This window comes from Lupinus angustifolius, chromosome LG06 (genome assembly GCF_001865875.1).
Source record: "Lupinus angustifolius cultivar Tanjil chromosome LG06, LupAngTanjil_v1.0, whole genome shotgun sequence".
NCBI classification, from domain to species: Eukaryota; Viridiplantae; Streptophyta; class Magnoliopsida; order Fabales; family Fabaceae; genus Lupinus; species Lupinus angustifolius.
In genome coordinates this window covers 24049241-24077092 of record NC_032014.1, presented here as the reverse complement: position 1 = coordinate 24077092, position 27852 = coordinate 24049241, and the positions used below count along the sequence as shown (strand labels likewise).

General features: G+C 30.2%; 1 protein-coding gene across 3 annotated transcripts; it reads right to left on the bottom strand.

The window, feature by feature from the left end:
• On the bottom strand, positions 17458-24768 carry LOC109350296 (probable 28S rRNA (cytosine(4447)-C(5))-methyltransferase). Of its 3 annotated transcripts, none has more exons than XM_019591510.1 (17): positions 24399-24768; positions 24125-24309; positions 23612-23675; positions 23370-23503; positions 23139-23222; positions 22967-23041; positions 22815-22886; positions 22653-22726; positions 21667-21719; positions 20744-20853; positions 19991-20059; positions 19813-19887; positions 19278-19370; positions 19114-19193; positions 18930-19029; positions 18051-18415; positions 17458-17908 (listed from the first exon to the last, which is right to left on the bottom strand). In XM_019591510.1, the coding sequence occupies exons 1-17, from the start codon at positions 24643-24645 to the stop codon at positions 17848-17850; spliced, it is 1941 nt and encodes a 646-aa protein (XP_019447055.1). In that variant the 5' UTR covers positions 24646-24768; the 3' UTR covers positions 17458-17847. The 3 variants fall into 3 exon arrangements, with proteins under 3 accessions (XP_019447055.1, XP_019447053.1, XP_019447054.1); XM_019591508.1 differs by having other exon boundaries at positions 24125-24317; positions 24401-24768; XM_019591509.1 differs by having other exon boundaries at positions 24125-24314; positions 24401-24768.

The window sequence follows — 27852 nt, the reverse complement described above, 5'->3', positions numbered from 1 at the left end:
ATACTTTTTTAAGGATTGCATAATTTCAGAAACATCATGCATATACATTCATATTAGACTAGGAAGTCTTGTGAGTTCTTGCTTAGGTTTTATTTGATCGTTATTGTAAAATCCGAGTATTAAGTACTCATTCATAACTCAAAGCATTATAATTCAAGGATTAGGAATATCCTAGCTGCGGTTAGGTAAGGTGTTCTTCACAAAGATTTGGAGGTCTTGGGATAAAGAGCGATACCTTGGCTAGGGCTGAATCGCGGTAAGAAAGGTTTTCTTGGGAGGCGATTTTAGGAAATGTCAAACCAACGGTGACGAAGTTCTTTGGGTTCCAAGAAAGGAGCGTTCGAGTCTTGTAATTGGAAGCGTGTATGTAACTATACATTGTGTTTTTTAGTGAAGAAGAAAATTTCCCAAGATCAGAAGGGGAGGCTTGGATGTAGTTTTGCATTGGACCGCAAAACGAATCAGGACAAAATCCTTGCACAATCTTTTCTATCCCTTTCTCTTTTACATTTCAAGTTGTAATATTGCATGATATAACATGATAATTTGTATATTGGTTATGTGTTATAACTAGTTTAATTCTGTGTAAAAATATATGTTATATCCTTGCCTGATTTCTCGTAACCTGCCATGCAAGAGAGCTATTAAACAAGATTTTATGCATTCTGTTTTTACTGTGTTTAATCAATTATGAACAATACTTAATCGATTAACTGGGCATTTTTCAGCAAGTGTTCAAAAACCCAAAAAGCGAAACTTGAGCTCCACATTTTTAGTAAGTGTTTGTTATGTGCTAAAAAAAGTCCCCAAAACTAAACACAAAATTTTCCCATATGATATATTAAAGAATAGACAATCAAGCTTGTCTTATTTGAGAAATTGGGGTTGTCTGGCTTATGTTCGAATCTCAAACTCCAAGAGAGTTCTACTCATGAGTAAAGCCTATGAATGTGTGTTGTAAATAGCAAGACGTATGTGTTTTATGACATAAATGCAAAAGTAATTATTGAGTCTAATGATGATGACTTTAATGAAAATAATTTCACTTTCAAATTGAGAATTAGCGTGGGCACTTCAACTAATCACATACATGTGATTAGGGACAATGATAAAAATGTAGGGTTAGAAATAGATCCTAGAAGAAGTAAGAGAGTAAGATCTGCTAAAGAGTATGAGTTTGATTATGTGGTTTATACATTAGAAGAAGATCCATCCAATCTCCAAAACACTTTGACTACTTTGGATGCTAATTTGTGGCAAGAAGCCATAAATGATGAAATTAATTCTCTAGAGTCTAAAAAGATCTGATGTTTAGTCGACTTTCCTCCTGGATGTAAACCGATTGGTTGTAAGTGAGTATTGAAAAAAACTGAAATCTGATGGCATAATGGATAAATACAAGGTTCATCTTGTAGATAAGGGTTTTAGCCAAATGGAGAATATAGATTTATTCGATACATTACCAGTTGTTACTAGAATAACATACATTAGGTTACTAATATCGCTCATAGTGTTACATGATTCAGTAGTACATCAAATGAATGTTAAGATGGCTTTTTTAAATGGTGATTTGGAAGAAGAAATTTATATGAACAACCTGAAGATTTTGTAATCCTGAGTAAGAAAATAAGTTCTCTATATAAATCGTTGTATGGTCTTAAGCAAGCACCTAAAAAATGACTTAAAATTTTTGATAATTTAATTGTCTAGAATGAGTCTAAGGTAAATGAAAGTGACAAATATATTTATTATAAGTCAGAAAATAAAATTTGTAATAACATATGTCTCTATGTGAATAATATAAAATCATTATTGTATAATAACTTTGATATGAAATACATTGGAGAAGCAAATATAATCTTTGGTATAAACATTATTAGGTTAAAAGAAAGAATTTATTTGGACCAGAGTTATTATGTTGAGAAGATATTAAAGAAATATAATTATTTTGATTGTAAATGTGCTAGCATATTGTGTGATTCGAGTATAAATGTTTTTAAGAATACTCGTGAAGGTGAACGATAAAGTGAGTATGCTAGTATTATTGGCATTCTACAGTATACAACTCATTCTATTAGACCCGATATTACCTATATTGTGAGATTATGATGCAGGTTTACCAATAAACCTAGTATAAAGCATTGTACGCTATAGAAATGTTCAAGATGTACCTTAAGAAAACAATGAACCTTGGATTACACTACCAAAGGTTTCATATTGTACTAGAAAGATTCAGCGATGCTGATTGGAAAACTCTTTTAGATGATTTCAAAGCAACTAGTGGCTATATATTTAGCATAGTTGGTTGGGTTATTTCTTGGAAGTCAAAGAAACATAATATTTGGGTTTCATCCACTATGGAAATTATAGCACTAGCAACAACTAGTCAAGAAGAAAGTTGGTTGAGAAGCTTGCTAGCAGATATTCCTTTATGGGAAAGTCGATATCAGTTGTGTTGATCCATTATGATAGTATTACGGCTATTGCAAAGATTGAGAATCATTTTTACAATGGTAAGAAATGATAGATATGTCTTAAGCATAACATTATTAGAGAGTTATTCTCAACAAGAGTTGTTAGGATGGATCATATAGGAACTAATAATAACTTAGAAGATCCTTTAACGAAAGGATTAGCTAGACAAAATTTGAAAAACTTCTAAGAGTATCTGATTATTACGCTTAGAACGATGATCAATCACGATGGTATCTCGAACTAACTAGCTAGATATCCTGAGAAATAGGTTCAATGGGTAATAACAAGTTGTAAAGTGATATGAGAGTAAACATGTTATAAAATGATGAGAATCATGATTCATATAGTAGATGAAAGAATGAGTCAATCTCTTATTGAAATCTATACTCAATTTAGAGTAGAGTACCTAGACTGCAGTAGTACTCTTGATAAACTCACCTATAAGAATGTGGAACAAAGTGCTACTTCCTGTGAAATTTAGGGGCATAAATTTCTATAGCGTTTATTATACTTGATATATGTGCATGACCTTTAACGCACAGACTTTAAGAACACACCATTAAAAATGTTGTGTATGACTTGATGTTGGAGATAGAGTTCAAGACTACGAGTCACTCTAGTAAAATCTAAATCTTACTTATTATGCAAGAGTTCAAGTCGTGTGATATATTTTTTTATGCACAATCTTATAGAAACCACATAAATTCTCGTAAATCGTTTTTTTAATTTCAAGTGAGGGATTGTTTGAATAAATGAGATAATTGGGGTGTGAAATGAAAAAACTCCAAGTTCCACATAGGATGGTGGAAACACTTCAAGAATGTTTCTAAGTGTTAAAGTGCACTCTTGGGACGTGCCCTAAGGGGGACAAGGATTTTATGGTTAATGGTGATATACAATCAAAACCCTCCACACGTGCGCATGTGCACTCCCACCACCATTTCCTTCGTCATGTTCGTCCGACCAATTTGTTCGTGTTCAGGCTTAGGCCCAATGATATTTTTTTAATTTTTAGGACGTTTTGACTAAATCATCACTCACTTGGCACATGTATTGACCAAGTCAACATAGTAGTTTCTAGCATTTAAAGGCTGGAGAGAGTGACCTAGTCACTACTACATTTTTTACCTACGACAACGCTTTTATTCTCTACGGTTCTAAAACAGTGATCTTAAAGTATATTTGGCAACGGTTTGTAATAATGTTGTCCTATTTATAATTTTTTATATTTATTTAATACAAAGGTTTTAAAACCGTTCTTGAAGAGGTTTTTAAGACAAAACCATTCTCGTTTATATTAGGCCACAATATCCCTAACATAACTAATTAAGAAACTACGCTTCAAACCCTCCTTACTTCATCCTCTTCAAACCATATCTTACTCTTATTGTTTACTCTTAAAATTCGAAGCAAACTTACTTCATCCTCTCCAAACCACATCTTACATGCTTCACCATTGACGAAGCAAACTTCTTCTCCTCCACGCTTCACCATTGACGAACCCTTCCATGCAAACTTCCTTTACGAACCCTTTCATATCCTTAAGCAAACTTCGATTCACCATTGATGAACCCTTCCACGCTTTTATCCTTTACTGGAAACCATTTATGAACCATTGACGAACCTCCAAACTTCCTTTACGAAGTGGAAATCCTAAATCCCAATTTCTTCTTCAATTTCACCATTGACGAACCGAAAATCCCAACATTATTGAGGTTTTTGTGACAAAACTCATAATTTATTCTTCAATTTCACCATTGAGGTTTTTCATTTGTCGCTATTGTGGATTTTCACTTCTTTTGAGCGCTCTTTGAATTAGCTCCATTAAGGTATATTTTTTTCGTTCAACATTATTCGGTTCTTCTCATTTCATGGATTCTAGAGTGTGCATTTTCATGCTCTGTAAGTTGTATGGTTCTATAAATTACTTTTAAATTATTTTTTCCATTTATGAGTCACTTTTTCATATGTATATTGGTTCTACTTGCATTGTTTGGTGAAAATCAGAACTCATAAAATTTGTACTTTAAGTAGTCAATCTCTTCTGCATTGCATAGTAAATTTTAGTTCATGACTAAGATAAAAGGAGTGATTAATGATCATACAAAGAGTTTCATTTTCTATAAACCACATGATACTTAGAAAGTCATACAACCACATGATACCGCCATACTTGCCCAACCAGCTTGGTTCACTGTGTAAGGAGTGGACAGAAGGCCAACTCCACACATCACATTAATCCCTACAAAGGTAATAATACTTTCAGAAGTGAAGAGAGGGTAAACCAGGTTATGAAAAAAACATAAATTTGTTAACAAAATTTCAAACCAAAGAATCAATCTTTTATTCCCTTTAATTATTAGTAAGATTACAGAGAATGTTAGTACTCGTTGCTTAATCAGGGCCAACACTTTAAACCGTCCAACTTTATTCGATGAAGTTCTTGCCAGCAATGGAATGGACAATGCTCATATATGAAATAAAATGTTCAACCATATGGCAGTATATCAAGATAGTGAAACATACCATTGAAAATTGTTTGAGTGAAGCTGCATCCATAACCAATGGGCAATTCTTCATAAACAAGCCTTTGCATTGAAGCTTTCTCCCACCATGTTGATCGATTAATGCCTTCCTGACCCTTTTGTGTAAGAATCTTTGAACTCTTTGAACGATTCTTTCCATCTATCTCTATGTAACTCTTTGAACGATTGTGAAAACTTGAATAAAAAACTCGGTCCTCGCAAAATTGATCCCAAATTTGAAGTTGTGGCAATTGTATAAGAATCTGTAGTCTCTCTATTACAAGAAAGGGAGTGGAGATAAAATTAAAAATAATCAAAACCCTGAGCTAATTCAGGTTACTGGAAAAATTGAAGAAAAACAAAAAAGGCATATAACATAATTCTTGCAAAGCCTATGAAGCAAACCAAAAAAAATCTCATTCACCTCTTCACACAACCATTCACCTGCACAGTTTATTTGAAAAGGAGTGAATAAATACATTTAATTTAAGCTCTAAATACAGTACCAATAGTGTATATGTTGTTGAAATCATTAAGACTAGACTACATAATCATTTTCTATTACAATTTTTGTTGTAGTCTCACACCTTTATGAAATATGACTTGAAGTTACTTTACTTATATTTTCAAATGTCTCTTTTCCTTCTTTTTTTTCCTTTGTATATTTTTAAGATTTGTATGGAAAGTAATAGTTGAATGAATATTTTAATATTGTACTTATGTTGTTATGTACTAGAGCCTTTAGAGATCAACACCTTATGCATAATTTCAATTGGCTTAAATGGCCAATTTAATTATTTTTATTTTCCAAAATTCTAGTTACCGTGATGGACAAAGAATGAATTAAATTGTCGAGGTATATTTCACTAAATTGCCGAGGTATACTTCCTCTTCATTCTATTTCACTAACTGTATGAAAAATGAATCATTTATAATTACATGAATAATCCTTGCAGTACATGATTGTATCTTTGATGCAAGCTTGAAATTGAAATATAATGTATCTCTTATTCATCATTATAGATCACATTGTCTACTACAATGTGTCTCTTACACTAACAGATCTTTGATGCAATGTTTTTGTATTACTGTATATAGGAAATGAGTGAACAAAATTCGAAAAACAAAGCTCAGTAGAAATGGAGACACCGAAAGGGACCTGTGAACTTCGATATCCTAAGGGAAAGATTGGTGTGGTATTTTAATTGTAAACGTAATTATTTATATTATTTGGTTTAGTTGTTGTATTTAAATATTTTATTTTTTAAAAATGTAGTGTGCAACTAAAGAGAATAAAGAGATGCCCAACCAAACTGAAATGTTTTGTGAAACTAGACAAAGCAAGAAAGGAGAACCATTGGACCAAGAAACGACTAATGCAATGGTAAATTTATTTATTACTATAGTAATTAAGTTGTAGAATATGACTAGATCTTAATAAACATGGTCAATAAAAGATTAGTATGTTGGACTTTAGCCATGAGTTAGGCACAACTCGATTGTAGAATTAAAATATAGTTTTATGCTAACTCGATTGCTTCTAAAAATGTCAGACACAACTTAATGATTTATTTGAAAATTCTAGTCAACAACCTGACGAAGCTTTTCAGAGTATGTTTGGGAAAGAAAAGCCTGGAAGAGTTCAGTGTCATGGAAGAGTTACCACACCCACCCTTTTGAAAAGAACAGAAGAAATAGCAAAAATTGAGAAAAAAACATGTTGATGAATTGAAATTGTTAAATGATAAAGTTGAGGAAATTGAGGCAAAACATAAGCAAGAAATGTCATTAATGGAACAAAAAAATTCAAATTTTGCTAAGGAATGTCATAAATCAAAACAACTCAGGAGTATATGTGGATGCATTAGCAACAATGTTATTAACACCGGATACTTCTACATCGACACATGTTCCAAATAATGATAAGGTAATTTCTTATTTACTTCTATCATCATGGTTGCAACATGGTTAAGACTCAACTCTAATTATATAATAAATATCAAATATGTAACATTGGAAATTTGGAATTATTAGTAGAGTGACTAACCTCAAGACTACTTTAGGATATTTATTTTTGGAAAAACTTGACGTTCATTCATATATAAGCTAACAATATTCTAACTTCTCTATTTGCAGCAAAATCATTTAGAAGACAATTTGTCGCATGCAGTATAGATGGGAATGAATCAAGATTTCCTATTTTGGATTATGATTATATTTTGTTAAATAGTAATAGATATAATTATATATGATATGACTAGTAATGGAGTGGTTTGTGTAGTGATGCTTGTCACTTTCAAGAACATAAGTCTGTATTTTGGTTCACCAAATTTAGAGTAACAAATACTCATGTTTTAAATTAATTAATGTTATCAATATCCATTAAAAATATTTATTCATATTTCTTATTATTTACTGATCTCAGGGTATTATAAAAAAATAATGATTTTCTTAAAAAAAATTCTAAATGAACAAATTTATTTAGAAAAAGGTAGAGTAGTTAAGCATTGTATATATGGTGTAGCAAATGCAATGATTATATATTTTCAAAATAGACATAGGACCAAAGACAATGGTTTTCTTGCCTGTAGACAATGAGAACAGTTTCAAAGTTGTTGCATGTAAACACAACTGACAACGGTTTTCGAACTAGTGCATGTATACAAACTGCCAACAGTTTTAAAACCGTTGTCAATAAACAACAACGACCACGGTTTTCTGCTTTCCTTTTAGATTACAGTTTTTAACCATTACCTTTAACATTGCAAATAAAACGTTGTCTATTTAAATAGTAGACAACGGTTTTAGAAAGGTGTTGCCAATAGTCAAAAAAACGTGGCCTAAACAAAAGGCAACGCCTCAAACTACCACAGTTAAAAAACCATTGTCGTTGGCAAGGAGAACGATTTTTTGACTAATGGCCACGGTTTTCAGCCGTTGACATAGGTCAAAAATGTTGTAGTGAGTCAATATGGTCGTTTGCTTCATCTTAGTCGTTTGATCAATCTAGTGTTTAAGATGAGATCTTTTTATAGGATGTTGGAACGATGTGGCCGTTAGAGCTCTTCTCCTATAAATAGGTGTCCCCCATTCAGAAAAAGTATATCATTTGAGACACATTTCCTCAACTTTTCTTCTCTTCCTCTTTGCCAAAATATTTTCTACTATCTTCTCTTTCTTTCTTTTTGTAGTACTAGAATTGAAATGGGTAGGCATATTGTATGAAATTCGAGAATTGACATTGGTAGCCATGTTGTATGAAATTCAGAAATTCGAGAATTGACATTGGTATCTATATTATAGATATTTTGATAATTAACAGTGGTAGTCATATTGTGAGTATATTCGAGATTGGTTCTTACTAGGAATGGCAACGGGGCGGGTCGGGGCGGGTTTGCACATACCCAAACCCGAACCCAAAATTCAAAAACCGAACCCGAACCCAAACTCAACGGGGTTGAAAATAAAAATACCATCCCGAACCCGGAAAAAAACCCGAAAATGATAAAGTATTAAGGAAAATATGATATTATTTTCGTGTAATTTTTCTCTAACATTTCTATTTTCTCTTGTATTATTTCATTTCTTTTATGTTTGAAGATCCAATAGTATGTAAAGTAAAATTAGAAATTAAAAACAATTGGCAAATGATAGAAATTTCAATTTTAAATTGAATTACCTTATTTCGGGGCGGGTTCGGGTTAAGGTCTTTTCTATACCGAACCCGAACCCGAAATGTAAACTCGGATAAAACTCGAACCCGAACCCAATCATGGGTTTTCCCCATTAAATTTGGGTTCGGTTCGGGCGGGTATCCACAGGTTTGGTTTTTATTGTCATCCCTAGTTCTTACAATGCAGTAAAAAATAGAAACATATAATTGAACTATTTTATCTTAAGAATAACATAATTATTAATTTTGCTTACACATTTAAATGTCTTAAATATAATAATTTGATCTTGACATAGCAGTAATAAATCTTGGCGCCATAATTATTGCAAAGTCATTTCCAACTTCTTCTTTACCATGGACGTGACTAATGTTTTCTTTGCTTTTTGGGGGATTTACATCTTACAAAAGTTTATATGCACCCTGGAATTTAATAAAATTTACCCAAACTACCTAAATTATCTTTTTAACTCAAGTAAAACCCAACTCACACTTCACCATTTTACCATACTTCCAAAAAAGTCACATCCTAATCTAGTAACCTCACACCCTTAATCTCCAGATTAAAGTTTTTACACACTCAATCTGACACGTAATAAGTTCAGATCATGCTCTAAAGTAGTGGCATCAATGGCCTTTCAATATCTATTAAGAATCAAGAAGGGAAATTATATGAATTTCATTGATTGAATGAGTGAATTGAATATTAAATTGATGATATATAAAATTATATTGAATCTTATAAAGGATGAAAAACTGATTATCCTAACAAAAACTAACTATTCTAACGAAAACTAACCACCTTAATAAAAATTAATTAACCCTAACTAACACTTTTGTTTCTAATTATTAGAATTAAAACTAACCCAACAATACAATCTCACATATTTACATACATTATTATTTATATGATACAGTATATTTCATGTATTCAAATTCCGGTCCAAATAATATATTTTCACTAACCTGAGAAAGATGCGAGTCAGAATGGTAAGTGGTAGTATTTGTTCACTTTAACTTTATTATTAACTAGTTATTTTTCAATTATGTGAAGCTTTGAAAAAATTGGGAAGACAAAAATATTCTTTTCAACCATCAACACATTCAATATAAGATTATTTAATAAGATATAAAATTAATTTCTTGTACACAATATTATAGTTTTATTCAAAAATAAAAAGTTAAAATTTGCATCACTAACAACAATTTATTATTTCAAAACTTTTAAAAGAAAGAAGTATGACTTTTAGGAAAGTAAATTACCAACAATGTATTCATAGTGTTTATGTCCTTATAATAGCTAGTGTGTACAGGCACTTCGTACCTGCCAGCGAATATTGTGTAATACTACATATTCAACTTTTATATATTTCATTTTTTGAATTAAAATATATTTGTTGTGTTGGATGTAATTTATATTATATTTTTTTGTGCTTATGATAATGTTTAATTTAAGGTGAGATATGTGGTTAATTAATATATTGGTGGTAGTTGTTTAGGATTATATAGTTTTTTTGTAAAAATTAAATAATGTTAAGGGCAATATAGGAAATAAAAAATACACCATGATGAAAGTTATTTCAAGTTTTTGCTTTATATATAGTATAGATAAGATAGAAATTTCATGCAAAAAAACAAGCTGCGCTTCACAGTAGCATTGTAGATCCATCAAATCTGTGGAATATAAGCAACAGTGCCTCTAGTTGTGCCATTTCCATACGCTATAGGAGGTAGTTCTCCAACCATTGCAAAAATGAGTGATTTTTTTGGTAAAAAAATATAATTTCTAATTAACCTTTAATATAATTATATCATATATTTATTTGAGGGTTATAAAATAAGTGATCTAATTTTAACAACTCATGATACTTCTAAAACTGATAAATAAATAAGCTTAATGAGTGAATATTGAAATATTTGACTCATATGGGGTAATGAGAATCATGTATGTTAATGCATTAGGAATGATTATGGTCCCCAACACATCAACTCACACTCAGGATGGTTATGGTCTTAAACGCACTAAATCACAAATAATTTTTCTTTCTTCTCATGAGAGAGAAATGATAGGTCCCTTGTGGAACTCAGGATTTGGTTGACAAAGATCATCATACCATCACCACTCTAAAAGATACCAAATGAAATATCTAAACATGAATTCAGGTACGTGTTTACATTCTTATTTTATTATTTGTGAGAATTATGATATTTAATATCCTTAAACTAATAGTATTGATATTTTATCGATTAAAGGGAAATTCTAATAGTTTTCCTTCATAAAGTCAACCAAATCAACATTCTTTTTATTGACTTGTTATTTAGTTCAATAAATTTGGTTCATGAATCAATCGAGTCGAACTTAATCTGAAAAATATGATTGTTAAATAAACCAGTCAAACTTAAATCATGCACATTTCAACTAGTTAGTTTCATCTAATGGTTCAATTATATATGTATATAAATATATGTAAATGTGTGTGTATATATATTCACATGTAATAAATCTTTAAATTTATACACAGTAAATGAATAATTATCATTGAGCTAATAAATTGTACCGATCAATTTAATAAATTGTATTATGCAGTGTAAGAATTATTAACAAACTAAACTAATTTAAACTAATAAGTCGAATCGAATAGTTCGTGAATTTTAATTGGATTGAGTTTGAGCTTGAAATGTACCTCATTTTAAACTCGAGTCGAATTTTAACTTCAACATATTATTCTCAAACTGAATTGAGTTGAGTTTACATTCATCTCAGTTTAACTTGTTTCTAACCTGCCACCGATTATGTCTACTTTGCTGCCAATTGGTATTTCAATATTGATATTTGATAATGTGGACTTTAGTGGTTGAGGCTGTGAGTTTTTAGAGTTAAAGTGAGTTTCTTGGAGGCATGGTAAAAAGGTAGGGCGTAAGTTGGGTTTTATTTGGGTTAAAATGATAGTTAAGGTAGTTGGGGTAAATTTTATTAAAATCTTGGGTGTATATAAACTTTTGTGCGATGTATATACAAAATCCTTTGCTTTTATTTCCCGAACTTTCCCTCATAATAAATAGTGAAAATTTGTTATAGTGCACACCATTCTCCCATGTGTTACATCTTTTTATATTTTCCCCTATTTGCTTCTATACTAAGTTCAATAGACTTCACATGCTTAGTGATGTGGTTTCACATGATTGTCATCAGATAGCATTATCGAATGACCTCAGAGTTCAGAGTTTTGTAGCATTAGTGTTCATCTTTGTCTCTCCATCATGTGGTTATTAGCAAATAGAACCAAAGTATCCAATGTTAAGATAATTAGAGTTTTTAAGTCTTTGAAAAAGATACCTACGTTGATTATTAAGTTTTAATAATTTCTAAAAAGATTAAATTATTTTTCTTCTTGTAGAGAATATTAAGACCACATAATTACAATTCAAGTAATGCACTATCACTACAAGCTTGTATTTGCCAATGCTAACGACCAATGTATGAAGGAAAATAATTCTCTACCTAGACAAGTTATTGTTTTTATTTTTACAGTTAAGAGTAAAAAGTATCATCACACTGTATCTAGAGAATATTTTTTTCCTTTTGTTTTTTATGTAATTTTATTTCTAGTACTGAAGAGAGTTCTAACACATGTTCAAAGTACTAATTAATAAGGGACAAAATATTCTGTCAAATTCCATCAAAAATAAAAAGAAATATCTTAGATATATAATAAACATTTTTTATAAAGTTTCACATTTATATAGATATTATACACAAGAAAAAAGAAATAAATTTACAGATAACAAAAGCATTTATTAGAAAGGATACATATCTATGTCATAAAGGAATCTTATCTCTTAAGTAATTTTATGGTTTTAGTTCCTTGTCCGTGCCCCTCTTTTTTAAGTACATTTTCTTTTGTTAATCCTAAACCTGAAGTTAGGCAATTGTTTTCTGAATCTTAGAGAATATAAGAAGAATGTATTAAACAAATATAACACCCTTTTCCCATTTCTAAGAAAGCATTATACTTTATTTATATATGGTAATCTTTGTCTGTTGCTTAAAGCTTTTCTATGGCTAACAAATATAGAGATGCTGATGCAAGGAATTGGGAAAGAAAAGAGAAACATGGCAAAAGGGAAAGAAATGGATAGATAATGTCACAATGATAAAATAGTCACTGATGATGCCTTAAGCTTTTCCACGTGAAAGATACCTCTAATAATTCATAATTAATTTAATTTGTTTAATTTATCAAAATGGAGGAATAACCTCATTTAATATTAAAAAGTGGTTATGATGCCTTAAAAGTAAAAACAAGATATGTTATTTCTCCACTAATATCTAATGGCTACATTTTCAACCTGTCATGCTAGTAATATTCCTTGTGGTATGTTACATTTACTATTTTTATTATAAGAGAAAAAATATATTTACGAATAGTGTATGAGTTTTATACATTATTGTTGTATTATTCATTATTCATATTTAATTATCATTAATTATTCAGATAAAAGTAATTCAAATAAATGATGTATAATATAATAATTATATATAAATATTTAAGCTAATAGTACATATATATTATATTCATTTTACAAACTATTAGATATTCGGATATTTATTAATCTTGATTATAGCTGGGTATCAATATACAGAACTAGTGACAAATATGGAAACTTTTATTTTAGAGTTGGTTGCTGTCAGTTATATATAGTAAGTTGGTAAGTTACACACGACTTGAAAATACATGAAAAAACTAATATATTTGTCCCCTTATTTTATATTGTTATTATATTTTTATCCTTAAAAATATACTAAAAAACTTAATTGTCAACTTCAACAATAAATAGGAGTTTGACTAGTTACACACGGGTTAAGCTAGAATTCCAATCCAAGGGAGAGAATTTTAACTACCACATCCATATTATACGAAACAAATTTATAATAATTAATATAATATAATATGATAGTTAAATTTTATGCATTATCAGACTAAAAATTTATATACGGACAATATATTATTATTTATTTATATTACTTATATTTATAAATCAAATGTTTTTCAAATATGAATAATAAATGTGTAATAATAATATGAAATCTCTTACGATGTAGTTGCATATATTTGTTCTCTTACGATGTAATATAAACTACTTGAACATATTTATTGATAACAATATGAAATATGTAAAATTGAGGTTGCTAAACTTACAAATCTCTTACAGTAGATACATTTTTCTCTCTCAATATTGTGCGCATCTCATCTTGTGAAATGAGGTTATGCTCATTTAACGTTCTATGATGCTTTACCGATTTCTTTTTTCCATTTTTTTTTGGGATTTTAATAAATAAATCAATTGCAAGTTGAGAAAAGTGACGAAAATCATAGTTGTATAATAAGAAGTTATAATTTTTGTTGTTACTTTCGACTTTATAAGGTAGAGTATGCTAACTTTTCCTTATGAAAGAAAAAGTTGTTAAAAAAATGTTGTACCTGATTACAAAACAGCTAGTGAAGAGAAAATAACAGTAAATATGTAACTTGACAAAAGAGAGGTGTCCTGCAAGAATTTATATTGTAATATATATTAAAAGATGAAAAAAACATATGTACATTGACAGTGTAAAGGTTTTTTATACTGTTATTACATTGTCTACATTGATTTTTAATTATCAATAACTTTAAAATAAAAGTATTGCAAATGAATGGTGAATGATGCAAAGACGGTGTATCACACATTTTACACTCTTAAAAGATTTCAAAAGTTTGAAGTCATCGTATCAACTATTGATGTTCCAGTTAATTGCAATTATAGTTGCCGTGATGATAACTCTTAAAATCCTACTACTAATTTTGTTGCTCTATTTTATGAGGAAATTTTGTTGAGGGTAATATTTATGTATTGTTTGTATTAAGATTTATACAAGTCAATATGTTGTATATATTTATTTGAATCGTTTTTTAAAGAGTCAATAATAATTAAATATAAATAATGAATAATATAATAACAATATATAAAAATCATATATTGTCGGTACATATATTTTTTTCTCAAATTTCTTTTGTTTCAAGGTGAGTAACTCATTTCCAAGAATTTAAACCTAATATATAGCCCACACTTCTACCATCTCCACAGTAAAATAATTGGTTGAATCACCAAATATGTTGCTCTCTTTAAAATATTTCATTTTAAAATATTTCATTGTATTATCAAAATTGTTCAACTCAAAATATATAGAATTACACCCACAAATATTGTTAGTCCTCATATTTTGTAAGCTCGATGCGAGAAAAAAAAATCAGATCCCTAATTTAATTATATAAAGATTGAATATTAAAGTTCGAATAAAATTGAAGACTTAAAATAAATTGTGCTGACAAAATAAAAATTATTATTGAGTGTATATCAAATATTTAACTATGTAATATTATTATAATAAGTTTTGAACCAAAGATATCTTATACAAGAGTAATGATCTTCTCCAGTATCGGAGAAATAAGTTTTATATATACTTCTAGTTTTAAAAATAAAAGTATCATTACAATTGTAGTTCGCAATTTATTTGGTTTTTCATATCATTTTCTCTCTGAAGTATTAGAGAGGATTGGGACTCCTCATAAAATCCTAAGAATGCAAGATATACTTTATTTTTAGATTCGATTATTATCATTTATTGAGAAATTGAGTTCCATATATTTTTATAGGACATCTTGGTAATGAGTGTTAAACGCTTTAATACTTTTCTTACTACAAGTTAGAAACTTATTTTAATTACAACCAATTATATGCTAGCATAAAAAATGATTATTACGATTAACAAAATATTAAATGAATTTATACATAGCGCAATAATAATTGACAATACAACAAATTAAAAAAACAATAACATATTTATCGTCTAGATATAAAATTGTTTGTATAGGTAAAAATTATTTGGGGTCTTATTAACTATAGGTCTTGTATTGCACACTTATCATATATCCTTATTATGGGTCGATCATGCCCACTAATATAAAAGTTGGGATCATCTTTATTAATGGGGAGAATAGTGTTACACTTTTATCTTTTAAATGTAATAATAATATAATACTTCTATCCATCAATACAAGTTTAAAAATAGCAATTTACCTCTTCAAAAATAGAAATGATTCTAACTCCAAATATAGGTAATTTCAATGAGTATAACTATTGTCATTCTATAATACCACAAAAAGAAAGAAAAATAAAGGTTGTGTGTAAACTGAAATTCTAGAGAAAATTTTTAAATATTTATAATATTTTACAAAAATATTGTTTGTTAATAGAGAAATAAACTAACCCACACCGGACCCCCTCAGCCTTAGGTACAAATGGCACAAGTATTCATTTACAAAATTATTATTTATAAACATTACTTGAAGTGATTCATTTACCTGACGTTGAATTTCTCTCTTTCAGGTAAAAGTCGGTTTATATTGACCTGTTCAACTAAAAAATCGGTAAATCGATCATAACATCAATATGATACAAATTTATATTGATTATGTAATTATATTGGTTAAAACTAGTCATATGGGCCATTTTTTCCTAAAATTACTTTTTAATGAAAATAGAAGTAAATAATTGTCTTCATTATTCATTTTCAACATTGATGTTAATATAATATATGTGTATATATAAGTTTATTTGTATGCGGTTTAATTAATAAACCACCACTTGAACCATTGTGTCATCGTATTAGTACCATGGTATGTTTCATAACCAATATAGCATTAATAATAGTGCTCTCCTTTTTTATCTCAAAATATTTAATAAAGTATTGATCTAATAGTGTAAGATTTTGTTAGATGATCAGAATAACCAAAAGGTTAAATGTTCATTCATATGAACGACACTTATTGGAAGGGACAATCATACATCCCGAAAAAGATTAGTTTATTACCAAAAAGTGCGAGGGAATAACTTAAACCAAAAGATAATCAAAAACCATCATTGGCTTGTTTATCATCGTAACAATTATATCAACTATGAGCATCTTTGGCATTGAGGCCACCACTATTGTTGGTACCATTACCCTCACAACTAGACATATTAGTTATCCCACTTTTTGTACCACTATTACCTCTACCATAACCATTGTTGTTAACTGCCACAATCTCAACAGTGTTGACCAGTATCACCTCAACAATAATTGTAACCGGTTTCATTACCGTCACATTACTATGATGACTTCCACATAACAACTAAGCTATTAAACCTTCATCAAATTCACCAATTACATGATCAACATATAGTTCCAAACCTAAGTTCCATAAAACACACTAATTCAACATGTGCACTTGCAGAATACTTCAGAAAGTTAAATTAATGAATTTGGGGATGGACTTAGGTTGAGAATTTTCTTTAATTTTATACATTCTTATTAATCACTCTTATTATTCAACGTCTTGAAGGAGAAGTTTTATTAATATAGCATGTTGTACTAATATATTTAGTGAAATACCTTAACCAACAAATAATTATGGTACTAATATATTTCTATGGATAAAGGATACTAATAATTTAGAAACAAAATATAACTTGGAATTAAATTACTTTTTATGATTAAAATATAAAAGAAAAAGTCATTCGAAAACGTTGAACAAAAAACACAAACAAGATGTAATTCAATGAGTAAAATTATTTTATTTTTCTATAAATTTTAAGCAAAAACTAGCTATGTATGAAATTATATAAAATGAATATAAAATGAAATAAAATAAAGTAATGAGATCATTCGATATTTGAAGTTAAAGACTCCATTAAATAAAATTACAACCCTTTAAAACCATTATGAATATATCATTAGGAGAAAGTGCAATTCTTACATAAGATAACCCATGCTCGACTATATTGATGAAGATAGTAATTAAAACAGAACACCGAAAAAGAAAAAAAGGAATAACTTCTGCTCTTTCTAATGTATATAGTTTTCTGGTGAGAGTTAAAGTTAAAACATACCTTAGCTAAATCACTTTGGAAATGAAACAAAAAACAAAAATGAACCCCGAGAGTAGGGCATGCCACTAATTATAAGGGATACACTTCCATGCAAGCAATCACCACAGCACTCCCATGTTGTTAGAGTCTGAGTCCCTTGCCCTTAAAGTGCACAGTTGGATATCATACAAATATATAATTTGTAATCATCTCTGCTTTTACTCAGTTTCAGTTCTGTTGCTTATCTCCTTTGATCTTGTTTTTTCTTAAACTATTTCTCTTCTCTTCCCTGCAAGAATCACAAAAACCTTAGATTTTCAAAATACGGCATCGATAATGCATGTATATTTATCAAATATGAAGATATATTCTTCTCCACAGCATTACTATGGTCCCAAAAAGAAATGTCAAAACAGGAGAAAACATTTAACCTGGCTTTGGAAATTTCCTCCTTATGTTGTGACTTCTTTTTCTTTTTTTGGGGCTCACGTTTAGAAGATTCTTTGCTATTTTCTTTGACGTCATTACTTGGTTTGGATGGAAATTTCCTTTTCTTCTCCACTTTGTATTTAGAATCAGAAGATTCTTTGCCATTTTCTTTGATGCCGTTGCTCAGTTTAGATGGAGGGTTCCTTCTCTTCTCCTTTTTGGATTTAGATTCGGAAGTTTCGTTGTCATTTTCTTTTAGGTCATTAATTCGCTTCTCCTCTTCCTCCACAAGCTCAGTCTCTTCTTCCTCCTTCTCGGATGGTTCTGATAATTTTGAACTTGGCTTTGAGCTGCTCATTTTTTTCAACTGCAAAATATAAACAAAGTTTGAGTTATATAAGTGATTCCTGCAATCATACATAACTTCAGCACCACATTTTATATAATGCAAAATTGGTATTTTTTATCACTTCCATAGGTAAAATCAAAACTCACTCATAAGAAATCTTGATAAAGTTCAAATTAATAAGATATTTCTACTTGGTAATGCAGCAACCTTGATTTTTTATACAAAGTTTCATCTATCAAAATAAACCAGTATTCATGACTATATACTGTGTCAACTGCCAACATCTCCTCCGTGTCTACAATAGTTAAAAAATAGCACAGCCTGCACAGGATACTCCTCAATGAGCTTCTACCGTGTGCCAACAATTGCCAATCTACAAATTTGTGGCTAATATTTTCTAATAATCCAAACGCAGTGCTGCATAATTTAAAGCTAGCTACCATCATACAAAATATTACGAGGGATTGAGTTCTAAAATGTGCTACACATAGGGAGATACATGTGGACATGTATAGCATAAACGAGTGTGTACCTTTGCAACAAAAAAGCCATCCATATTGTGTACGTGGGGATAGAAACGCCTTGTCTTTTCTAAGGAAGGGTGAAAGCGTAGTTCCCTAAACTTTGTAAACCTGCAAATGAAAATGTCACAACATAAGCAATTCCAAATATTAAAAGCTAAAGTTGTGAGGTATATAGAGGAATAGAATAATTACCCTGGACGCCCGAAGTCAAGTCCACATGGAACCAACTTTACATCCCTCTTTTTGAGTGCATAGTCAATAACTGCTTCATTCTGAAGATTTGACAAGAAATATTATAGATATTGGACACGAAAAGGCAAATCAGTAACTCGCTGGATGAAACCAAAAAAACAAACCTCAGCAACCATGATTGAGCATGTGGAATAAACAATGTACCCCCCAGATTTTGAATTGGCATCAACCATGTCAATTGCAGCAAGAATAAGTTCCTACAGAAAATGAGGGAAATTATTAAATAGGAGAATGAAATGAAGAATAAGAGCACAGTATAAAAACATTCATGTCTCTTGTTTAATATATTATTTTACTGATTGGGATTAAATATTTGTACAAAAAACGAGAGAAAATGTCAACAAAAAACGGCAGAACACAAATCAGTTATTCAAATATTCTAGATCTGTTTCATTACAAGTACAGGGAAAAAGTAATCTCCTCAATATGACCAAGAAATTTCACCAGTCTTCAAAAATCATACACAACAGCAGTTTAGACGTTATATAAACCTACAGAAAGGTCATGCATTAAAGAGGGTGAAAGGTGAATTGCATAATGCATAACAATAAGATGCATGTTTCACTCATCTCATAATACCACCTTGAATTCTCACATCGGTCTTGAACAAAACATTTACCATAAAAATAAAATAAATACCTTCTGGAGTTGTGCACATTTCTGTATATCTTCCAAATCTTTTGAGGTTTTAACAGACTCGTCTTTTGATATAACCTGCAGCCAGAAATTCTCAGAGTGTTTCTAGTTTATACAGGAAAACAGAGACAGGAAATCTAACTAAAATTAATTCCAACAAATCTTATTCACTGCCCCTTACCCCAGTTCCACTGCAAGGGGCATCCAACAATACTCTATCAACAGTATTTTGACCCAAAACCTTTGGAAGCTGTAACAAAACAATATAAACATAAAATAATGTTAGCTTTCAGAGCACATCCCATTGATTACACTAGCAGTGACATGTGAATTTCTTTTGTTTCATTAAAATGTCAAGCATACCCACATTTACCAAGGATATTTTACAGTAAAATATGCACCTTGGGCACATGTTATAATTCCAACAAAAGCAAGTTCTCATGACAACACTAAAATTACGTTTCAAAAATAAATACATCACTTCCCAATGAGAATTTTTTTTAATCTTAAACATGTGCCCATGGGCACACATTACATATCACATAAAAAAGGAGGAATGGTAATTTTATGGTGTTCAGTCTATGCATTCACAGATTCTGCTTGCCTCTTGTGATAATGGTTTGCAAAATTTCAATATAGACAACAGCAATGGTTTAATAAAATTTGTTAACATAAAGGCTTATTTTCCATTTAAGCTCAAGCTCCAAATGTCAGAAGTATATTACATTACTAATATTTCCTAAGCACATCATAATAATTCTCAGGGTGTGAAGAGCTATCAATTCAATAAATAATTTGCCAAATCATGCAGGACCCTAGGAGAGCTAGATAGATAGTCAAATACAAAACTAAACTGAATGACAAAACAATCCCATGGTGAAGATACATGAAAACTTTTAGGTGGTAAATAATTAATAAGGAGAAAGATGCCAACCTCTTTTCCGTCATAGTTACAGACTACAGTGTTTGATACACCCAGGCGATGCAAATTTGCAGTCAGTGACTTAAGCCTTGGTGCCTTGATTTCATTTGCAAAAATTATCCCTGCCATAAAAATATTGACCAGAAATATGAATTTACAAACAATAAACAACAGAAAATCAAGATATGCCAAAGGCCTAGACAACTTGTTCAATGATAAAGTCTAAAATTACAAATCCAACAAACTAGCTATACCAAACCTAAGAAATATGAAACAAATATCAGTTCAAAGAATTCATAGCTGGTCATGTTTTTCTAGCATTATAACTTGATACGAAAGTTCCATGTTGGTTAATCACTTAATATTAGTGTTTAAAGTTATAGCTCAGTTTCTCATACACCAAAAAACACCTAAACTAGTTCAAATAAAGTCTGGATAGCAAAGCTTACAGTCCAAAAATTAGTAAATATTCAATCCCTATATTTTTCTAAGCTGTACTTGTTTTAAAAATACTCAAATCATGCCAACTAGCTTTCATATGGGCAAAAGGCAGACAAATGTACATTTAAATAAAGAAATGAGCAAATCAATGATAACAAAAAAAGCAGCACTTCATCAAAAAGTACACAGCATTGCAGTTCTTGTTAAATATATTAAGCTAATGCATACTGGAAACAGCATTCTCACAGATCATACTACTGGAAACAGCACTCTCACATATCATACTGATTTGATAGTGTTGAAAATGAAAAATTGGAGTTTGCCTTTCAAATAACCATGAGAGAAATAATTGACTATAAGCCCCTTTTATGATATAATAAGGTGGTGCTGTAAAGAGAAACTTATAAACTGTTTATGCCAAAAATAGGGTATATGTGGTTTAAAACGCACAGGGAAATAAAAAACATGAAGGAGTCAGAGATAGAAACGCATACCAGTATTCTTCATGAGGGCGGCAATATATGTTGTTTTACCACCAGGTGCAGCCCTAAGAAAGCATACAATGTCTATATAAACATCATCCTATAACAAGAAAAGAAGCATACGATATGCTGCTACTCAAAGCAAGATGTTCTTCTAACAAAAATCTTAAAATAACAATCTCCAGTAGGTCTCCATATGTAAAGTGTCCTCGCTACTCGCTAGGGTAACAACAGCTGTTAGTTATAAAGCTTAAAGAATTTGCTATAATTAGTGTTTTAAGACCAGAATGGCTGGTCAACTCGGATAACCAGGAACCAATACTATGACTAGTCCAATTCATCCTCAAAACTGAATTGAAATTACTCAATTTCACAAATTGCAGCAGAAAGTGTAGTCTGTGAACCAATACCCTTGTTTTTATCATATAAATCTTTTATTTAGGGAGTGACAGGGATTCAAAAGACTTCATAGTTCTAGTAGCAGTGAGCTCTACAAGGAAAAAATCATTTGGAGAATGACTTCTGCATTAATCATAATAAATAAAGATGACTTCCATCATAACAATTTACAACTATGACAGTGAAAAACTAAGTTGAGACTTGAGGATTGCAGTAAGGATAAATTAACTTCAATTTAATCCATGTTTGGAATTTCAGAATTCAGAATATAGTAGTATACAGCATTGTAATTTTATTTGGGTGGGAGATTTTAACACAGGTGGATAATTATCCAGCATATAAGAAAAATCTTATGATTTTGCAATCCAATACATTGGTGCAAATTGTACATTGAAATTTAACATTACAATTAAAATTTTACAAAGGTACACTGATGAACTCATATAATTAGCATTAAGGTGCCAAAAGTCCCCACTAGCTGAGAGCACCACAAGAAAATAATAAGATTGCTTCAAATCATACAGGGAACTGTACAACTTCTACAACGTCTGCCTTAAAAACTTCAATTAATAAGCTGTAGAAAATATATAATTACTTACGCCATATCAACAACTCGTTCCTTCTCTTGTGGAGCCAAGGCCATCACAGGCAGAAATGAACTTGCACTTTGAAGCTGCCAGTTAAAGAACACTACTACTAAGTGCATCATGTAGTAATAAAATAATGCAGTGATGAACCATAATAGCAGAAAAACCACCTACCATGTAGAAACCAGCCATATACTCGGGAGTGGCACCAATTGGTACTTGAGAATCATACACAACAAGTCCAACCTGTGACAAAATTGGTTGTTGGTTATATTACTAATAAAAAAGAAAGAAGATAAAAGAAAAACTAGGACATGAACCCTTACCTTTGACCATTTGCTTAAAGGGTCTAGATTTACTCCTCTATTTATCAAAACATCTGCCAAATCCCGTCTGCGAGTCTGATTGTATAAAAATCAAATAAATAAACTCAGTATTGAACATGAATAAGTTCATATAAAATATCAACCCCAGAATGGACAGAAAAAGACATGATACCTTCAAAGTGTTAGTTCTCAGACACATAGGGCGAGGCTTTTCAAAAGCTTCAATCAGTTGTATCAGTTCAACAACTGGAAACATCTAAAAAACGAAACACAGAATCATGTAAATGAAGAACCACTCCCCTTTCTACTTCCAACAGTTGTACATAAAAGTAACAATCGAAGAGAAAAAGGCAAGAAATTAAAGTTAATAAAAGACACCATTGAAAAAAGGTCAGTTTCCAACCTCCACCAAAGCACCAATTAGAAACTCATTGTAGCCATAATATGAAGATATATCTTTCTTAAGTTGTTCAATGTAATCCTTCCTCGCTGACCCTTCTTGCCTCAAGGTCTTAAAATTCGAAAGAATGCGAACAACTACAAAACCAAACACATAAACAATTAGAACAGCTAATAAAACAATCTGAAGATAGTGCATTAACATCTAGAACAGTTACTAGCATCAAGTGCAATGAATAAACTTACTCTCTTCAATCCTCCTCTTGAGATTAGCAATATCAGGTGGACGTAGAGCTTCTTCCTCAAGTTCCTAACAATAAAAAAATAGCAACCACTTTTAGCAAACACTCCAGCTAACAACGTAAAATAGCAACCACTTTTAGCAAACACTCTGGCTAACAATGTAAAATGCAAGCATACCAGATAAGGGCCTGAGTATTTAAAAACTTAAAAAAAAGTTATTTTGGTTGTATAGCTTTTATATAAAGCCAAAGTTGTTTTGCATTAGGCTACAATTCTAAAAAATGCTTTTACATTCTCTCAGCTATTGTGCATGAGCACTTTTTAGAAGCTGAAAATCATAGTATCTCATTAAAGACTGAATTTCAGCTTTTTTACAGCTTCTGCTTTTAGTAAAAGCCCAAACATACAACCATGTAGATTTTGTTATAAAAAATCATACATATTTCTGTGATAAATGCTTAAACCACCATACCAAAATATTCAAAAGAAAAAATCATAATTGTTTTTAAAAAACACCTCAGAGGTTGGTAATCTAAACTCATCAGACTCTTCTTTGATGTTGAGCTGCATTTCAGCATCTGCATCCTCTTTCTCTCTCTCCCTTTCTTCGTCGATAGCTCTCGACTTCGTTTCAATATCCTCATCATCTGAATCAGAATCCAAATCTGAACCCGACCCAGAATCCAAACCCGAAGCTTTCTCTGCAAAAGAATAAATAACATCATAATCATAAAAACACAACAAAACACAAAAACAAAAAACCTTGCAACACGAAACGCGCAACACAAACCTTCATCATCATCACTTCCTTGAAGGAAATCGTCGACTAAGGGATCATCCCCATCGGAAGATAAATCCGAATCTGAACCAGAATCATCATCTACGACGTCGTTTTCGTGTTGTTGTTGCAAAATCTCTTCTTGTTCGGACTCGGAAGTAGAATCATCTTTGGGTGTTTTGACTTTACTATTTTTAGGGTTCTTCTTCGCTATGGGTTTTTGTGGCTTCGAAGTTTTCTTCTTCGTCAGAGGAGCCATTGAAGGAAAGTGCAGAGTAGAAGTGAGAGGAATTTGGGGTTTGTGTTGAATTCTCAGTAATAAGGAGAAGAAAATCAGAAACGGCTCGCTAGGGTTTTAGACTTTTAGGGTTTACGGAAAGGAAAATTGTGACGACGCCGTTTTGCTCAAATAGGGTGATTTTGGGTTGGGCCTTTGCACATGAAGCCTCTGAAACAAAAAGGTGTTGACAAACAATAAAAAAGTTAAAACAAATTCATAAAACTAGATAAAAATATCATAAATTATAGTCACATACCCTGAGTTTTAATGAAATTATCCAAATCATATCTCCCTTTTTAAACCTACATAAATCACCCCTAATTATATATACATTATTACACTTACTATCCTCATAGAAGAGATAACTATAATTTCTTAAACAAAAAATGGTAAGGGGTGTATTAAGTTAAACAAAATATGATATATTGTGAAGACAAATCCAAATAATATAAGAGTCATTATTTATTCATTACTTTTGATTCATTACTAAATGTATCCAATAATTCTAAAGAAGTGTTTAAATCACTTTTATATTATATTTTAACTAACCAAAATAAGGAATGAAAATTGATTTTTATACTATTTAGATTTGTTTTCATAATATACCGTATTTTGTTTAACTTGATTACATTTGTCATCATTTTTTTTGTTTAAAAAATTACATTTAAATCTCTTACCGTGGTAGTTAGTTAATGTATGTATATAATTAGGCTAGTTTGTGTATGTTTAAAAAAATGAAAGATAGTTTATGTAATTTTACTAAAATTCATGAGGTGTCAATATAATTTACTCATAAAGATATTATACAAAGAAGTTGAATAAAGAAAACAAAAAAATTATTGATATGATATATGAAGTTGAACAAATCAATAAAAAAAATCTATCTCTTATGTTTCGTTTTGTTACTAAACTAGCTAACTTATACTTGATTTTATATACCCATTTTATTCAATGAGAATAAAATATCTTTTGGTATAATGAGCTAAATTTTCTTCTCTAACCACTAAAACCATGACATGTTTCTTATTTAATTATTTTCTATTACAATATTTTTGAAATTAAACAAAATATTATACATCTCATACTTTTACTAGTCGTAAGAAATAAGTTGAAGAGATTTTATTATCTTATTCAATAGGAATTTTGTTCGGTGATAGTGTTTGAGTTCATCATTAATAGTAATGGCTAAAACATGGCAAGATGTGTTGAATATATAATGTTATATGATAGAACAGAAGACAAGGGGTGGAAATGTTGTGTAGGTGACTATGGGCAGGAAGATCATAAACAAATGCAGTGGTCATTTTGGTACTTTGTGAGTCAATTGGGTGTCAGATAATTAATTGGTGTGTCTATTGGTTTATCATATAAAGTTAAAGGAGTAGAATATTGAGGATGAATTAAAAAGTCTAAGACATCATATGAAAGACTAGGTTATCATTGTTATTCCTCTAGTTGATTTGCGTTATATGAAAAGATGTGTTCATGAAATACAAAATATCTGGATAGAAAAATATCTCTAGAGCATAGTGGAAGGGGATTTATGATGTAATATAAGATTGTATAATCTATTTATGAGGTAGGAGGGATGTTTAACAACATAGGGCCAAAAGGATTGCCGAAGGTTTGATTGAAATGAAAGTTTTGCTTATATCCAAAAGGTGCATACATTTATTCTATTCTATTACCTATATAATAAAAAAAAGTCTCTCATGATATATGTCAATCTCTCAAGCTCTCATGACATGTGTCAATCTCTCATCAAAACTAAAGGTCCCTCATGACATGTGTCAATCTCTCAATCATAACTTTTCCTCCAACACATGTCAATCTTCCCTTTTTGTTCAGTGTACAACTTAATTCTAATGATTAATGGGCTCATATGTTTTTTATTCCATGAAGAAATTACATCTCACAATAAAGGGGATTGAATCCCTTTTTCACATGTGAATTACTTATCCACCATTATCATTTCATATTTTCATATTCTTCTTCCTTTCATTTCATATTTCTCTCTTCTTCTCTCACATGTTTACAATCTAATGTTTCATTCGTCAATCTTCATTTCGTTTAAACTTAATTTGATGGCTTCTATATCCCGCTACTAAATCTTCATCATTGTAGATTTGTTCTTATTTTATAAATATGTTGTTTAAAGTGTATTTTTATTGATTTTTTCATTCATTAACTTAATATGATGACTTCTATATTCCGCTACTCAATCTTCATCATTGTAGATTTGTTCTTCTTTTGTAAATATGTTGTTTAAAGTACATTTTTTTTATTTTTCATTCATTTGTTTACTTTTAGATATGTTCTTATTTTTATATATGTTCTTATTCTGTAGATATTTTAATTGATTTTTTGTTTATTATGTATGTGTATTCTTATTTTTTCTTTGATTTGTTTATATTGTATATATGGTACGATTGATTTCATTATTTTGTAGATTTGTTCTTCTAATAATTATCTTTCTTAGTGTATGATTTAGAAGGATTTCATCCATAACAATGACCAAACCTTCAATAACTATATTATGTAATCGATCTCCATTTATATATATACACACACATTTAGTTACAAGTTCAATATTGTATTTGTTTGTTGTTATGAATTTATTTATCTTTTCATCTTATCTCACTTTTATCATCTTATCTCTTCATTTGCAGTTTGACTCTCCCTTAATGCATATCTACGGGTTAGTGTTATGTCTATGTGTCTCTATCTTACTAGAATCTTCACTTTTATTCTCCTTTGCATAACAAATGAATTTAATTATTTTTTCACACATGATATTTATTAAAATATTTTTTCATGTGTGGTTATTTTTCTAAAGTAGGAAATATGAATTGGCCATATTCTTTGTTTCGACGTTTGCAGAAAAGAAACCTCACATCCTATAATACAAAGATTAGAAGTTATATTCATTATCTGATTGTAGAATAACAATTCTTTAATTTTATTATGTGTTTGTTCTTTTTCATTCGAAGTTATTTTTTTTCACTATCTGAATGTGTCAACTTTGTATTAGTAAGAATAATCTTTAATTTTTTTTATTCTCATCATAAATAATTTCGCATGTTTAATTGTTGAATATGTATATTTTATCTAATTAATCATAGTAAATGTGATCATCATATCAATCATAACCACCAAAGACAATTTAATTTCATTTATACTCTACTA